This window comes from Bubalus bubalis, chromosome 24 (genome assembly GCF_019923935.1).
Source record: "Bubalus bubalis isolate 160015118507 breed Murrah chromosome 24, NDDB_SH_1, whole genome shotgun sequence".
Classification (NCBI taxonomy): Eukaryota; Metazoa; Chordata; class Mammalia; order Artiodactyla; family Bovidae; genus Bubalus; species Bubalus bubalis.
This window is the reverse complement of record NC_059180.1, coordinates 3,316,100-3,332,635: the sequence shown is the minus strand read 5'-3', so window position 1 is coordinate 3,332,635 and position 16,536 is coordinate 3,316,100. Positions and strand designations below refer to the sequence as shown.

The 16,536-nt window shown below is 61.1% G+C and overlaps 1 protein-coding gene across 8 annotated transcripts in view; it reads left to right on the top strand.

Moving 5' to 3' along the window:
* The window catches only part of TNRC18 (trinucleotide repeat containing 18), an 84,451-nt gene extending 69,097 nt beyond the window's left edge, over positions 1 to 15,354 (top strand). For all 8 annotated transcript variants that reach the window (XM_044935823.2, XM_044935819.2, XM_044935822.2 and 5 more), the window contains 11 exons: positions 1,480 to 1,632; positions 1,885 to 2,026; positions 3,729 to 3,846; positions 4,252 to 4,327; positions 4,599 to 4,707; positions 7,271 to 7,387; positions 7,783 to 7,947; positions 8,286 to 9,586; positions 13,048 to 13,284; positions 13,395 to 13,469; positions 13,885 to 15,354. In XM_044935823.2, coding sequence (XP_044791758.2) covers positions 1,480 to 1,632; positions 1,885 to 2,026; positions 3,729 to 3,846; positions 4,252 to 4,327; positions 4,599 to 4,707; positions 7,271 to 7,387; positions 7,783 to 7,947; positions 8,286 to 9,586; positions 13,048 to 13,284; positions 13,395 to 13,469; positions 13,885 to 14,091 — 2,700 coding nt within the window. In that variant the 3' untranslated portion in view covers positions 14,092 to 15,354. The remainder of the gene's footprint in view (positions 1 to 1,479; positions 1,633 to 1,884; positions 2,027 to 3,728; positions 3,847 to 4,251; positions 4,328 to 4,598; positions 4,708 to 7,270; positions 7,388 to 7,782; positions 7,948 to 8,285; positions 9,587 to 13,047; positions 13,285 to 13,394; positions 13,470 to 13,884) is intronic.
* The last annotated feature ends 1,182 nt before the right edge of the window (positions 15,355 to 16,536 follow it).

Genomic DNA, 16,536 nt, shown 5'->3' with positions numbered 1-16,536 from the left:
ATCTGATTGTAACAGTAATTGGATGATAAAGAAAAGGAAGAAAATTAAATTCCATGCAGCGGTAACTTTTTTTTTTTGCTGTCAATTTCCCTTTCTTCCTGAGTATGCAACTGCAAAGACATGCCCCATAAGACGGGCTGTCTATTTAATAATAGAAGTCAGGTGGAAAAGGAGACATGACCACTGAAACCCTGTCCTTCCACCCCCAAGATGCCTTCTGATTTCAGAAATGGGAAGAGGATTACAAGACACATCAGAAATAAGAAAACACTGTGTGTGTCTGTGTGTGTGCACGCGCCAAGTTGCTTCAGTATATATAAAGCTGTATATATATACTTCTGCCCCCAAATAGAGATTAAAACGAACACATTTATCCTTGTAACATTCCCCACTTTGTTCCTTTTAACGCTGTTGGCTTTGAATTTCACTCGTCTCTTGTGGAAGCTGTGACTTCTACTGTTGTCTTGGTAACATTTGCCCAGTCTTCTTTTTTTCTCTGTCTTAATTTCCGTCTCCCCTGACCCATGACTCGGTCATTGGTATCAGGCACGTCTCTTCTAAAATGCACCAAGTGACCCCTACCCTTGCCTCCCGTCACCTCTGTGGCCTGAGCCTGCTTCCTGCCCCGAATATCATCACGTGCATCTCCCATGCTGTCACCTCTTCCTTGGCACAGGGCCTTGGCCCCTGGGATAGAAGCTTGTAACTGTCTGTGGACACTCCGGGTTGCTGGACGTCTAGGTTGTTGCCACTCCTTTGCTCTGATAAGTGGAGCCTCGCGCAGTCCCCATGCACTGGCCCACTTTCCAAGCCCCCAGTGGAGGGAGCATCCCAGATCCACCCTGGGGGCTTTGAGCTTGGTGTCCCCCACTGCTGGGGTGAGAGGAAGTGCCCCGGGCAGTGGGGGCACGGTGCTGCACGCTCCGGCCAGGAATGTGCCCGCCTTGCCGAGCGACGCTGTCGTCATTCTTGGCCTCATTCAGCAGAGGGAAAAAGCAGGCAGGCAGCCAGATGAATTTCAGGTCTCCATGCCAAGGCACCTCGGTCGGCTGGTCACAATAAAAAGGGAGGCCTCTTCTCCGTGTCTGCCAGATACACTTGGCAGAGGGTGGGGGGAGGGAGGCTGCACAGTGGAATTTTCGGTAAATTCCCATCCGTGTTTAAGGAAAAAGAGTCCTGTGTGTGCACAAATGCGTTTCGTAGCCTGTGAGTTTACATGGTTGTGTGTGCTTGGGGAAAGTTCTGGAAAGGACACGCCACGCTGTTATCATTCCCTCTAGTCACCTCTGCGGTCGGTGGGCTCGTTGGAGAGGAACTCAGTTACATGCACGTCGATATTCTTTTTTTTTTAATAACAAGTAATACATAGTAGTAATAAAGCCAGATTAAAACCAGAAATGCTTGCCAGGGGCGGGAGGGTGAGTGTGGGGACTGGGCCCACTCTGCCCTCTGACAGCCACTCTCTGGCTTCATCCCCAGAAGAAGAAGGGCAAGGAGGCCGGATCTGGAGCCTCGCTACCACCGCCCCGCGTTCCTGCCCTGCCCACCGAGGCCCGGGCCCCTCATACCAGCTCCCCAGCCTCTGCCAAGAGGAGCAAGGCCAAGGCCAAGGGCAAGGAGGTGAAGAAGGAGGTGAGGTTCCCCGGGGGCCTAGGCACGGCAGAGTTGCTTTGCTCAGTTGACAAATGCGGGCGATCCTGGGTGCCCCTCCCAACCCCAAGATCCGTGTGCAGCTGGAGGTGCTCCCTCAACCCATCTTGTCCTCCTCCTGGCGCTCAGGTGGGATCTGGCTGCTGCTCTCTGTGCCACGCTGCATGGCAGCCTGACGGTGACCCCGGGGTCTGGCCCGGCCTCAGCCGTCGGTCTGTCCCGCTCTGTTCTCAGAACCGGGGCAAGGGAGGAGCCGTGAGCAAGCTGATGGAGAGCATGGCTGCTGAGGAGGACTTTGAGCCCAACCAGGACTCGAGCTTCTCCGAGGACGAGCACCTGCCCCGAGGCGGGGCGGCAGAGCGGCCGCTGACCCCAGGTGAGCGCCTGCCATGCCGTGTTGGCACGGGCCTGGAGTATGGGGGTGCAGGGGGTTCCCCGGAGGCCGCTGCCAGCAGGGCCCGAGTGGGCCAGGCCAGGCTTACATAGAGAGGGGACAGGGTGACGGGGGATTGGCGTGTGCAGAGGCCCCGAGGTTGGACGGGAGCACAGCAGTGCCCGAGGTAAGCTGCAGGAAGGCCAGCGTGAATCTGGGCTGGTCAGTCAGGGCGGGAGAGCGGCCTTGGACTGGGGGCAGGCAAAGCAGAACCCCCTGTCTTGAGGGCCTCGGTGGGGGTTTGGACTTTGCCCTGAAAACAGTAAGACGGAGGTCAGGATGGTCAGGTTGGTTTCACAGTAAGCTCTTTGGCTGCTGTGTAGACAGGGAATTGGAGGGCTGGGGCAGGGAGTGGGGGCCAGGAAGATGAGTTAGGAGACTGCTGGGGGATCTGAGTGAGCAGCAGTGGGGGTGGGCCGGGGAGTGGGTCCAGGGGTGGTGGGACCCCTGTGGGGGGAGCCGGGGGCACATGGGCGGGATGGAGTGTTCGGGGGCTGTGTGAGCAGACGCGGGGAAGCAAGGCCTGTGGACAGGTGTTGGCAGGTGGGGGCAGCTGTCATCGAGGTGGGTCACAGAGGGAGCCGCTGGGCTTTGGTGGCTGGGGTTTGGGGTGCCTGGAGGACATCCCAGGGAGATGGCTTCCAGTAGGCACTTGGACCTGGGGGTCTGGAGCTTGAGATTAAAGAATGTGAATTGGGGGAGTACAGTGAGAAGAGCCAGGCCAGGCCCGAGGAGCTTTGTCACCTACTGGGGAGTGTATTTGTCCCCTATCGCTGTGTAACCACCAAGCATGCAGACTCAGTGATGGTTGGGAATAGGCTGTCAGCAGGACGGCGGGGTGACCTCAGCCGGGCTTGCTCTGCTGATAATGGGACGGCCAGCAGTCCACTGACACCAGGGACAGGTCTGCCCGGCCGGGGCCGCTGGGCTGCTCAGGGTGTGTTCTCTGACGGCCCTGCTGTCAGAGGCTCGAGAGGGACCGGAAGGCCTCTGGAGGGAGGCCTCCCTTCAGATTCAAGTGCTTCTCCCCTTATCCACTGGCTAAAGCAGGCCACATGGCCATGCCCAAGGTCAAGAGGTGGGAAGTCCATTGCACCCATGCTTAGGCTGTGGCAGGGGTGTGGGTGCAGGCAGGGACCGAGACCTGGGCCCGTCATTCCGTCCATCCCAGCCAGTGATCCGGGTTTCTCTGGGTGAGGTGACAGCTGTCAGGGGCTGGGTCCAGGGTCCTACAGAGAAGAAGGCCGGGTCCAGGAGTCTGAAGCAGCGTGGGTGGGCCTGGAGGAGAATGGAGGGAAAGAAGGAGCGGCAGTCTCGGGCCAGGGGCTGGTTGGGGCAGGGAGCGCAGCCTTGGGGATGTTGCTGCCAGAACAGGCAGTGCTGCCTTTGGGGAAGGCCGGAGACTGCAGCTGAGGGGCGGCAGTGGGGTCTGATGGCACGGAGCCTGCAGCTGAAGCTCAGCAAGCGCTGGTCCTTGCATGGGCGTCACCTGGGTTCCCACCTGCCTGGGGTCTTTGCAGACACTGGGAGGGGGGCGTGTGCACGTGGGCACACTGCAGAGAGGGGTGCTGGGGTGGCCAGGTGGGCCCAGGGGGCGTCTTGAGGCCACCCCCTGCTCCAGCCTCACCTCACCGCCTGCCCTCAGCTCCTCGCTCCTGCATCATTGACAAGGATGAGCTGAAGGACGGTCTGCGTGTGCTCATCCCCATGGACGACAAGCTGCTGTATGCGGGGCATGTGCAGACCCTGCACTCGCCAGACATGTGAGTGGGGGCGGGCCGCCCCGCACAGAGCCTTGCTGGGCCGCTGTGGGCGCCTTGCTTCAGCTCTCTGAGCTGTGGCTTCCCCACTCCCCCCATAGGATGGGGGCTTAGGCAGGCTTGGAGGACAGCACACTCTGTGGGCGGGCCAGGGGGCAGGGCGGACTCCCAGGTGGCACCCAGGTGGACAGGGCTCAGTGGGAGGGAGCAGGAGAGGGTGTGCTGGCCTTCCCTGCATCTGTGACCCCGCCTGGTCATGTCGAGGAGACCCGTCCCAAGCTTGTGCAGCAAGTCAGCAACCCCCCCGGCTTGCACACCCCATCCTGGTGGCCCAGGAGGTAGAGCTGGCCGTGGGCTGGGGCGGGGTTGCCTGGGGGAACCTCACGTCACCTCGCCCCATCTTTGCAGATATCGAGTGGTGGTGGAGGGTGAGCGTGGGAACCGGCCCCACATCTACTGTCTGGAGCAGCTGCTGCAGGAGGCGGTGAGGGCGGGCCCGGGGCGGGGCTGCGGGGCTGGGTGAGGGCGGGCCCGGGGGCGGGGCCGCGGGGGCTGCTGCAGGAGGCGGCGGGGGCGGGGCTGCGGGGCCGGGGGCGGGCCGCTGGGCTGCTGCAGGAGGGGCGGGGGCGGGGCCGCGGGGCGGGGGCGGGGCGGGGGCGGGGCCGGGCCGGGCCGCTGGGCTGCTGCAGGAGGCGGTGGGGGCGGGGCCGCGGGGCGGGGGTGGCCAGCCTGGCGCTCACTCCTCCCCTCCCCAGATCATCGATGTGCGGCCGGCCTCCACGCGCTACTTGCCGCAAGGGACCAGGATCGCGGCCTACTGGAGCCAGCAGTACCGCTGCCTCTACCCTGGCACGGTGGTCCGAGGTGAGACCCGCCCCCAAGACCCTCACGGCACCCCCGTTTCCCAGCGTGTCAGCATGGATCCATTCGGTTCCTGAAGGCCAGCTCAGACAGACTTAAGCATCGAGTTTTATCGGCGTTGGACGTGGTTGGAGCGGGGACTTTCCCCTGGGGTCATCAGGACTCGGTCCCTGTGTCCGTCAGCCATGCTCTCAGCTGTGCTGGCTTCACTCCCCACTCCCGAGGACTCTCACCTTCTGAACAGACCCTGTCCTCATGGAATGCGCCGCTTTCCCATCTGAGTCCCAGGATGGAGTTGCACTGAACTGGCCTGGGTCACCTGGGTTATGTGTCTTGAGCTCATCCTTGCTAATGAGTGAGGCAGCTTCCTGGTTTTGCCTGTGGTCTGGAAGAGACGGGAAGGCGGCTTCCCTAGGGAATCTGACCATGTGAACAGAATAAGAGGTTGACAGCTGGGCAGACAAAGGGTAACAGTAGCCCAGAAGACGTGGGTGTGGATGCAGACAGAACTAGCAGATGGGCAGGTGGTGGACACTGAGCTAGTGCAAAACCAGTGTATCTGGGAGCCAGGAGTCTGGGCGTGTGTTATAACCCCAAGTCAAACCCGGGGGCAAAGGGAGTCCACCTGTCGGCCGCCTAAGTCACCTGTATGTGCCCAGGAGATGGGGACGGAGCGCTGGGCCAGAGTCCCCTGATGAAGGGAGCCGTGCCTCCCCATCCAGCTCTCCTGGGGCTCCAGCCGGGACCTGCTCTTGCAGTCCTGCTGAGAATTCCACCTCTCTGCTATGCTGCATCTCGTGTCTGTCTCTTTCTGTCCGTTTCCCTCCTTGTGGCAGAGGACCTTCTCACGGCTTCCAGAGACAAAGGGTCCATGGGAGGGAAACTCCTCAAGTACACACATGTCCGAGTCCGCTTGTTTTCTCCCAGTCTTTAGAGGTAGTTCATAGGTATAAATTCTACATTGGAAATCACCTTCCCTCGCTTTTTCTGAAGTCAGCATTCTATTGTTATATGGATTCTGATGTCGGAGGTATCCTACACCAGAGTTATTCCCAAATTGTCATGGGAGACTTGGCACCGTCCCCTTACTCCCAGATCTGGAATCTCATGTGGCCTCTCTGTCTCTCTCTCTCTCTGTTTCTTTCTCTCTCTCCTGTGTCTGTCTGTCTCTCTTCTTCTCTGTGTCTCTGTCTATCTCTTCCTCCCTGTCTCTCTCTTTCTCTCTCTCCTCTGTGTCTGTCTGTCTCTCTGTCTTCCTCTCTGTGTCTCCCTCTCTGTCTCTGTCTGTCTTTTCCTCCCTGTCTCTCTCTCTCTATCTCTTTCTGTGTCTCTCTGTCTGTGTGTGTGTGTTTTGTTGGGTATTTGGGGGAAGGGCGTTTTGGTTTGGAGGAAGATTTCCAGTTCTTGGAGATTTTTCTCGTCTCTCTTCTTGGAGAGTCTCCTCCCTCATTTACCGTCTTTCCCTGGGTCTCACACTTGTCTGGTGGCCCTCTCTTGCTGTCTTTTGCCCATTATCATCTTTTTCTTTATTTTTTTCTACTTTCTGGGAGATTTCCTCACCCCTGCCTTCCGGTCCTTCTATTCTGTTGCACTTTTGATGTGTCTGCTATTGTTTATAACATTTCTAAAAGTTCTTTCTTATTCTTTGATTTTTTCTGTTTTTAGTGATCTCTCTTTGTTTCATGGATTCCTTTTTTCCCTGAGGCCATAGTTTCCATTTGCGGTTTCCTCAGCTCTGTTTCCTTCTGCAGTCCCCTTCCCGTCTTTGTGCGGGCTCCTGTCTGTACCTCTGTCCTTCTGCTGTCTTTTGCTGAAGGCTCTTCTTTCATCACTGGCGATGCTCAGCAGAGGGACTGGAAGCTGTGTGTGGGCAGGGCCTGACGGCGGGGGCGCCAAGTACGAGCGCCAGCGGCTCCTCTCCCACCAGCCCGCCCGTGGCACCATCCTTCGGGACTTGGGGCTCCGCGTCCGGCACCTAGGAGTGGGGCTGGGGGACACCATTCAGTGTTTGGACTTCCTGTCGCCCTGGTTGGTGTGGTGCCCACCACTCTCTGCTGTGCCCAGTGTCCTGGCGTGAAACAGCTGCTGTGTGGCCCCTAGTCTGCCCAGTGACCCCTGCACCTCAGCCTGCAGAGGCGCTCGGTGCTCAGGAGAGGGGACCCCAGGGCTCCCCTGTGAAAGCTGGCTTTCTTCCCATTGGCACAGCGGGCCCAGCATGGAGGAGTCCCGCTCGTCCACTCGGGTGTCATCTTCCGAGAGGGCACATTCTTGCAGCCGCTGTCCTCCAGCCCGCTCCCTCTGCTGTGTGGTCCCACGCTCGCTGTTCCTTCATCACTCTGGGGAGGGCCTTGAATAGGTGGACATGGCCACGTGCCTGGCTGGACAGGGGGAGCCCACGCTCCCGGGACTGCCCAGCTCAAAGCCCACGTCCTGCTCCATTGCCCACCTGCCCTCACGCGTCCTGCGCCCGGGGCTGCTCAGTGGCTGGTGTCTGCTCCCCTTTGCCCCGCGTCTGCCAGGGGGCCCAGGCCCGTGGGCCTCCCCTGACCCTGCCCTCCTCCAACAGGCTTGCTGGGCCTGGAAGATGACGGGGACCTCATCACCGTGGAGTTCGACGATGGGGACACCGGGAGGATCCCCCTCTCGCACATCCGCCTCCTGCCGCCCGACTACAAGATCCAGTGTGAGTGGTCTGGGACCCCCCCTGCCCCTTGACCAGTAGGAAACCCGGGCTTCGGAGGGGAGATGCCTCATCGCAGCTCCCTCGACTAGTCAGAATTAGGACCGGGACACTGACCCAGAACTGCCAGGGCTGCAGGATGTTGAATCCTCCAAATGGACCATTAAAACCACAGTCAGCCCTGCCCTGCTCGTTTATTCGAGGAAGCCTCACTGCACACGGGTGCAGACCCCTGAGCTGCGTTCCTGCCGACGGGCCTCCCGCCTGACCACGCAGCTGGTCCAGGCCACGCTGCAACGTCCGATTCCCCTCCACCCCTCTGCCCATGGACGGGTGACGCTCCAGCAGCAGTGGGGGGCGGAGGCCGGGCCTGAGCTGCTGTCTGTCCTGCCCCGCAGGTGCGGAGCCATCTCCGGCACTCCTGGTGCCAAGCGCCAAGCGCCGCAGCCGGAAGACCAGCAAAGATGCCGGGGAGAGCAAGGATGGGACCGCGCCAGCATCCGAGGAGCCCGGCGCTAAGGCTCGGGGTCGCGGGCGGAAACCCAGCACCAAAGCCAAGAGCGGTACGTTTTGGGGACCGGCCTGCCGGCACGCGGGGCCTGCCGCACTCTTGTAGTGTCTGCACAGAGACCCCCCCCACCCGCCTGTGCGGGAACGTTGACAGAAGCAGGCTCAGGGAGCTCGTGGGCCTTTCAGAGGCAGAGCCGAGGTCCAGGCAGGCGTGTCCTTCCAGAATCCAGTGCAGGGCTTCCAGGGCAGTGGGGGTGGTGCGGTGTGAGATCCGCTCATCCCGAGGACCTGAGAGGGCCCCCAGCTCCGCCCAGCCCTGCAGGGCCAGGAAGGACATGGGCTCGCTGGCCCCCCAGCCCTGACTCACGGGGCTGCTCCTCCTCTCTTGCAGACAGAGCTGCCGTCCTGGAGGAGGGGGGCTCGACAGATGACGTCCCCGGTACCCCACTGGTCCTGGAGCCCGTCAGCACCCCAGGTTCCAAGAAGAGCCCCCCAGAACCTGTGGACAAGCGGGCCAAGACCCCCAAGGCTCGCCCGGCGCCCCCACAGCCCAGCCCAGCACCATCCACCTTTGCCAGCTGCCCGGCTCCCGAGCCCTTCGGAGAGCTGCCAGCCCCTGCGGCGGCCCTGGCCCCCGCCCCCCTCGTCACCGTTCCCATCACCATGCCCGCCACCCGCCCCAAGCCCAAGAAGGCCCGGGCTGCCGAGGAGTCAGCCAGCAAGGGCGCCCGGAGGCCAGGGGAGGAGGCTGAGCTGCTGGTCAAGCTGGACCACGAGGGCGTGACGTCGCCCAAGAGCAAGAAGGCCAAGGAGGCCCTGCTTCTGCGGGAGGAGCCCAAGGGCCTGCTCGGCCTGGGCAGCTATGCGCCGGCAGCCGGGAGCCCCGAGCCCAAGGCCGCCCGGCCCAAGGCCGCGGATGGTGACCTGGCCCAGGAGCCTGCGGTCGGGCTCACGTTCGAGGACTCTGGGACCCCCAAGAGCCCGGACAAGGGCCAGGCCGAGCAGGACGGGGCTGAGGAGTCGGAGAGCGGCAGCAGCAGCGGCGGCAGCAGCAGCGACAGCGGCAGCAGCAGCTCCGAGACGGAGGCCGAGGAGGACGGCCAGGGCGGCGGCGGGCGGGACTGCAGCGCCGCCAGCTCCAGGGCCTCGTCCTCCTCCTCCTCCTCGTCCTCCTCGTCCTCGTCCTCCTCCTCGTCCTCCTCCTCCTCCTCCTCCTCATCCTCCTCCTCCTCGTCTTCATCTTCCTCCTCCTCCTCCTCCTCATCTTCATCCTCCTCCTCCTCATCTTCGTCCTCCTCCTCCTCCTCCTCCTCCTCCTCCACCACAGACGACTCCTCCTGCAGCTCAGATGACGAGGCCGCCCCTGCCCCCACGGCCGGTCCCTCCGCCCCGCCGGCCCTCCCCAGCAAGGCGCCCAAGCAGGCGGGCAAGGCCCGCTCCTCAGCCCACTCCCCTGGCAAGAAGGCGCCGGCGCCTGCAGCCCAGGCTCCCCCGCCACAGCCTACGCCACCTCTGCCGCCCAAGGCCCAGGCCGGGGCCAAGAGCCGGCCTAAGAAGAGAGAAGGTGTCCACCTCCCCACCACCAAGGAGCTGGCCAAGCGGCAGCGCCTGCCGTCTGTGGAGAACCGGCCCAAGATCGCCGCTTTCCTGCCCGCCCGGCAGCTCTGGAAGTGGTTCGGCAAACCCACCCAGGTAGGTGCGGCGGGGGGTCATCTTTCTCTGTCGTCCCAGCAGGCCCATGGTGGAGGGTTGGGTCACAGCTGTGGAGTCCATGTGATACCGAGTCCCACCCATCCCGGAGCAGCACTGCCCCCCTGGTCCCGGGGACCTAGACCCACCCTTGGAGGCACCCGGTTGACCCACACAGTCCTGTGGCAGGCCTGTAGTGACTGTGTGGCTGGTCTCAAAGCCATATAGCCACGTGGCCTGAGTTTCTTTTCTTCACTTTCGGGCCGGCCAGGTTAGCAGTCATAGCAGAGGCACTTCTTTCCCTCTTTGCAGGTTGAAGTCCAGGACTGAGTCTCCTGGGCCTGGCTGGGTCCCTGCCCGCCCTGAGCTAGTCGGGGTGGACCGGAAGGCCCAGCATTCTGGCTGACTGGGTCTGAGGCACATGGCCGCACCTGGAGTGGGTGGGGGTCAGTTCTGCAGAAGGACCCCTCCTGGTCCACCCTGTGCCTTGTGCACATACTGACACACTTGTACACGCACATGCACACACCTGCATGTGCATGCACATACGTGAAGCTTCTATATGTAGAACGGGAACAGTCCAGAGGCCACCAGTCCGCCCCACGCCCCTGGGCAGGAAGAGCCGGGCTCCTGGTCCAAGGGTATAGCCAGTCAGGTCAGGTTTGCCCACAGCATCCGCTGCCCTGAGCCAGGGTCCTCTGAGGCCACGCGGGAGCCAGGTGCCCTGTTGGGTGTGGACCTCTGTAATGCCAGTGCTACCAGGCAGGCAGGCTTTAGGGGTTCGTTTCTGTGGTGATGTATCGAGACTCGCTTGGGGGTTTCTGTCTTGGCAGCATTTAGGGCTAGCCACTGTGCAGCCAGGGGCGGTTGGATCCCCTGGGGCGGAGCAGACAGCTCCACCTGCCTCCAGGCTGCACCCCCAAAGACTGTTTAGGATAGGGTGGGGGATCCCCCTTTGTCAGACAAGGGGGTGTCCTCCCACTCCCACAGCTCGTGCTCTCCTTCTGACGTCCTTGCCTTTGATTCATCACCTGGGGTCATCTGGGGCAGAAGATCTGCTTCTTGACCCTGCAGGGTGTGAGCTATCTGACTTTCATCCACCTTGGATTGCAGGCTCCAGGCTGAAAGCGCTTCTCTTGGCAAGGCCACTACTCGAGACAGCAAACCGGGGTATAGGGATTCTTTTAGGGTCTTTGCTGATGAGCCACACTCAGACATTCCTGACCAGGCCCGCCAGAGCCCTGATCCGGGCAGACACTTCATCCAGGGACATATCGAAGAGCAGTGGTTTCTGAGCCAAGGACAGGCTCACCCCCACCACCCTGTCCCCAGGGCGATTGGCCAGTTCCTTATCTTGGCATCTGCTCTCTGCACATTCCAGTGTTGCTATTACTGAGTGCACTTACTGCTGCAGAGGTTGGAGCACAGGGCCAAACTTAATAGAAAAGTCTGCGGTTGTCAGCTTCAGGTCTAGCTGGATCCAGCAGCCCAAAGGCTGTCTTCAGATCCCTCTCAGACCCGTGCTCCCAGCTTTACTTTCTCCTTTCGCTCTCTGTCCTGCTCTCCTTCTCCGGCAGCTCCTCTCCTCTTGGCAGTAGGCAGCCCCGTAGCTTTCAGCTGACCTGCTAGCTCAGAAGTGACAGTGGGAAGGAAGGATCTTCTTTTAAAAAATAGGGTTCCAGGGAAAGTGGGTGGAGCCTCCTTTGGCTTAGGGCCTGAGCACACCCCTGAGCCAATCACAGTGGTCAGAAGGAGGGTGGGCTGTTTGGATTGGCCAGATCAGGTCCCGTGTTGGCCACAGGGGCGGGGTCAGCCCCACTAGGCACTCCATGGATCAAGGGGGGCATCTCTGAGTCTGAAGAAGGTAGTCTTTGAGGCCTGAAAACATACCTGCTGTCAAAGATGAGCCGGCTTAGAGGTCTTAGCCACCCATCTCACCTTGAATCAGTTTGAAACATGCCTTGAGCTGAAAATAATTTGAGCGGTTTACAGAACAGGTAAGAAAGTCTGTCATGGACTTCACTCCTTGTCCAGTGGTTAGGACTCCCTGTTTCCACTGCAGGGGGCACAGGTTCGATCCTTGGTCGAGGAACAAAGGTCCCACATGCTGTGATGTGGCTAAACAAACAAACAAGTCTCACCAGGGACTCAGTGAATTAAAAGTAGAAAAGGGTCAGCCGGGTACGGTAGGAAATTAGTATGCAGGTTTTCCTTGTTCATACAAAAACAAAAACAAAACCCACACCCTTGGCGCCGCCTAGTGGCCAGTCCGAGAAGGGAAAGGCGGGTTTTACAACTCGGTTTGAAGGGAAGGCGCACGGGCTCCACTGGAGGGCAGAGCAGAGCTGCGCCGGCTTGGCTCCTGGGCAGCATTGGCCTGGGGGCAATGACTGGTCGCAGGGCTGCCTTGGGCAGAGTTTGGGCTCCGATGGCTGATCTGTTGACTCATTGGAGCCTGCATACCAGCCTGTCCCAACGCTGGAGAGGCAGGAGCGCTGAGAGGCTGTCAGGGAGTGTTTATTGCGAGAAGAGAAATCCAGCCACCAGCCCAGGGCTGGATCCTGTTGGCCAAGCTATGATCTTTGTCAGTGGCTTTCCTGGGGTAATGTGGGGGGCAGTCGGCTGTGCCTGGGGGTTGACAATGTCCAGGCCCCTCTCCCGGAACAGACGATGGCACCCCACTCCAGCACTCTTGCTTGGAAAACCCCACGGACGGAGGAGCCTGGTAGGCTGCAGTCCATGGGGTCGCTCAGAGTCGGACACGACTGAGCGACTTCACTTTTACTTTTCACCTTCGTGCATTGGAGAAGGAAATGGCAACCCACTCCAGTATTCTTGCTTGGAGAATCCCAGGGACCGGGGAGCCTAGTGGGCTGCCGTCTGTGGGGTCGCACAGAGTCGGACACTAGTGAAGCGACTTAGCAGCAGCAGCAGGCCCCCCTCCCTGGCCTCTGGTAGGGCCCACTGGTGCAGAGACCCGGCACTGCTAGCTGCTCAGGGTGGTGCATGTAGACTGAGGCTGCCCAGAGGGCGATGGGCTTTGCAAGTGTCCAGTGGAATCTAGGTCCAGTGGAGCAGAGAGCACGGGGCTGGGGCGACCTCCCCATCCCTGTCTGGAGGTTGGGGGTCAGCAGGGGCCGGCTCTGCCTCAGGGGCTAGTGTCAGGACCCCGCAGGAGGAGCGGGGGCCTGCTGGGACTCAGCAGTAGGTGTGGCGTCTGCAGCGCTGTGCCTCATGTGGGGGGCGTCCCAGGGCCCTCCCCCCACCCGCATCAGTGCCCACCCGGTTCTCAGCACGGAGTCTTAGTTCACGTAAAGTCCCTTTGGAGGCCCACTCTGCCGCGGGGGTGAGCCGGGGCTCCCGATCAGGGCAGGCAGGGGCCTCTCGCCCTGCACTGCCGCTGCAGAACCCAGGGCCTGGGGTTGGGGAGGCGCACCCGCCCTGACCCGCCCGCCCGCCTGCAGCGCCGCGGCATGAAGGGCAAGGCCCGCAAGCTCTTCTACAAGGCCATCGTGCGCGGCAAGGAGATGATCCGCATCGGGGACTGCGCCGTCTTCCTGTCGGCCGGCCGTCCCAACCTGCCCTACATCGGCCGCATCCAGAGCATGTGGGAGTCGTGGGGCAGCAACATGGTGGTCCGCGTCAAGTGGTTCTACCACCCCGAGGAGACCAGCCCGGGCAAGCGCCTCCACGAGGGCCAGGTGGGCCGGGCTGCCCTGCTCTGGGGTCTGGGGGCCAGGTGCCGGGTTGGGGCCAGGGGTCAGGCAAGGCCGGGCCCAGGCTCACTGCAGCCCCTCGTCTGCGCACACAGCCCTGGGACCAGAAGTCCGGCCGCAGCCTCCCCGCCTCCCTGCGGGCCTCCAGCCAGAGGAAGGACTTCATGGAGGTAGGAGCGCGGGGTGGGGCCTCCTGTGACTCCGCCCACTCGGGGGACTCCCGACCCACATCGGGGTGGGGCCTCCCATGGCCCCGCCCGCTCGGGCTCCGGACCCGCACCTCTGCCTACTGTGTCCCGGTCTCTGCCTCTGCCGGCCTCTGTCGCCCTTGCTGTCTTCTTCCTCAAGTCCCTGGGTCTCTGTGTGTGTCTGTCCCTTCCTTGATGTCTCAGTCTCTGTATCTCTCTGTATCCATCTCTGGGTCTCTCTCCGCCTCTGCCTGTGTCCCTGTCCCAGGGGCTCTCTCTGGGTCTCTGGCAGCCTTCCTCCTCCGCCCGCCTTCCTCCTCCGCCCGCTGTGTTTCTTGGGTTCTCTCCGGGGCTACCCTCTGGCCTGCCGTGCCCTGATGCCGCCGTGTGCCCACAGCGCGCCCTGTACCAGTCCTCGCATGTGGACGAGAACGACGTGCAGACGGTGTCGCACAAGTGCCTGGTGGTTGGCCTGGAGCAGTACGAGCAGATGCTCCAGACCAAGAAGCACCAGGACAGCGAGGGCCTGTACTACCTGGCGGGCACCTACGAGCCCACCACGGGCATGATCTTCTCCACCGACGGCGTGCCCGTGCTCTGCTGAGCCGGCGGCCCGCCCGCCCCCCACTGCCAGGGCTCGGCGGCCACGTGTGCGGGCTGTGTGCATGCAGGTGTGCCCGTGGACGCCCCAGCGTGTAAGTGTGTACATGTGTGTGCCCGTATGCATGCACGTGCGTGCTCACATGTGCACAGGTCCCGATCCCCTCCCCTCTCAGCGATCAGGGTATGGCTCTGTTGGCCTCTTGGGGCCCCCCAGCACCTTGTAAGCACTTGGCCAGGCCAGGCCCCGGGACCCTCAGGCCGACGCCAGCTGGGGGTTTGGTGGGAGGGGGTGTCTGAGCAACCAAACTCATGCTTGCTCGGAGGTTCCCACCGCTGGTGGGTCCTCCTGGTGCCCAGCCCCCTCAGCACAGCGCCCACCCTGAGCCTCCCACCACGGGGCCGGGCCGGCCTCCTGCCCCCAGCCTCACTGACCCGGCCGGGCCTGCGTGGGCACCTGCCTGGGGTCCGGCCTCCACCCTCCACCCTCTCAGGATGGCCTGGATTCGGGGAGCAGAGCCAGGTTGGGGGGTGGTCCAGCAGCATTGGCCAGGCGCCAGGGGGAGTGGGCTGCATGCCCTGAGGCCCCAGGGAGGGCCCACCCGCCGGTCCAGACCCTCACACTACAGACAAGCCCATGGTGCTGAAACCTCGTCCCCATGCCCGCGGGGAGGCGGCAGTTCTTAGCCTGTACAGTTTTATTGTACCAAGAGACTCTCCCCTGTATCATACGCCTTTAAATGGAGTCAACTTTTTAATTATATATATAAAGATAAATATATATAAATATATATAAATATAAACTTTTTAAAACTGTGAAAAAATAGCTACGAAATTATAAAAAAAAAGCGAACACATTCTGACGTGCAGAATATTATTTTTTATTTCCTGTTAGATTGTGAGTGTCTAGCACCCCGCTTCACGGGCCCCCGTCCTGTCCCAAGCACACCCCCCACCCGCCCCCAGCCCAGGTGTACTGAACTTGCCCCCACGATGGAGAAGGACCTAGGGAGAGCAGAGGCTGAGAGGGCAGATGGCCCCGCTCAGCCCACGAAAGCACTTAGCAGCCCCCGCGCCTTCCAGGGGACGGGAGGCCTCGTCCAGACAATCTTAAGGGAAGGAAAAGCCAGACTTCGGTTTTGTTTTTTGGGGGAATTATTGTTTTACTTTTTTTTTTAAGTTTCTTTTGGAATTTTGTTTGTTGGCGAATTCTGTGTGATCTTTTTCATAAAAAAAAAAAAAGAAAGAAAAAGCTATAATTGGAAAAGTGCGGTTGTCTGGCGTGGTTCATTTCAGGGGTTGGGGTGGGCCTGGTGTTGGGACGCAGCTCCTGGAGGGAGGCTGACATTTCGAGGAGGAGGAGAGCAGCCAGCGGCTGCCTGCGACTGTTGGCGAGCGAGCCAGTCTAGCGGAAATGGAAAGTACCCTAGCCGCACCGACGCTGTCCTTGCTGACGCTGGTCAGCAGACACAGTCAGTGGCTACCGGGCGGAGGCTGGCCTGTGTCCGTCGGTGCAGAGTTCTCCCGGCCAGGCTGGAGTGGGCCAAGACGGCAGAACATAAGGACCCGTGAGCACACCAAGATCACAACTCTGCGAAACAGTCATCAGTGAAAAGGACCAGGACCTACCAGAAAGATCTGCAACTGAAGACGTAAAGAAGGAACCCCAGTGAGACAGGAGGGGCGGACGTGCAATACAGTCCAGTCCACACCCCCAGGGGCTGAGCCACATACTGGAGAAGAAGGACTCCTGCAGGAGTGAGCCTCAGAGCCGCACACCAGGCTCCCCTGCTCGGGGTCCTACTCTAGGCAGACATGCCCCCCAGCATCTGGCTTTGAAGGCCAGCAAGGCTTAATTTTGGGAGTTCCACAGGGCTAGGGGGAAAAACGTCACCCTTAAAGGGCACACACGGAATCTCTTGTGCTCCAGGCCTCGGGGGCAAAAGCCATACCTTGATGGGAGATTGGCAGGTCTCCCAGATCTTGGGGTGGGGGAGGTCTCCTGGAGAGGCAGGGGGTGAGCAGCTATGGCTCACCCTGGGGACACAGACGTGGGCAGCAGCCATTCTTGGGCACTCCAACCACGTGGATGCTGGTGTGCACAGCTGCACAGCTGTGGGGCACCCCCTCCAAGAGCTGGTCCTACCCAACAGCCTGCAGGCCCCAGTGTTAGGACACTGCCTTCTGAACAACTAACTGGGTGGGGGGGCGCAGCCTCACCCATCAGCAGACAGGCGGCCTGTAGACTCGAGGCCAGCACAGAGCCCAGCTCCCGGGTGCCAGCCTCTGGCCTGCCCTCCAGGAAGCCGGCTGCAGCCTTAGGCCAGCCTCACCCACCAGGGGGCACACACCACACAGGCAGCAATTCCTCTCTGGGGCACAGATTCAGACAAAACCATAGAATTCAAAAAGACACAGGCACGCCTACGTTCATAGCAGCACTATTCAC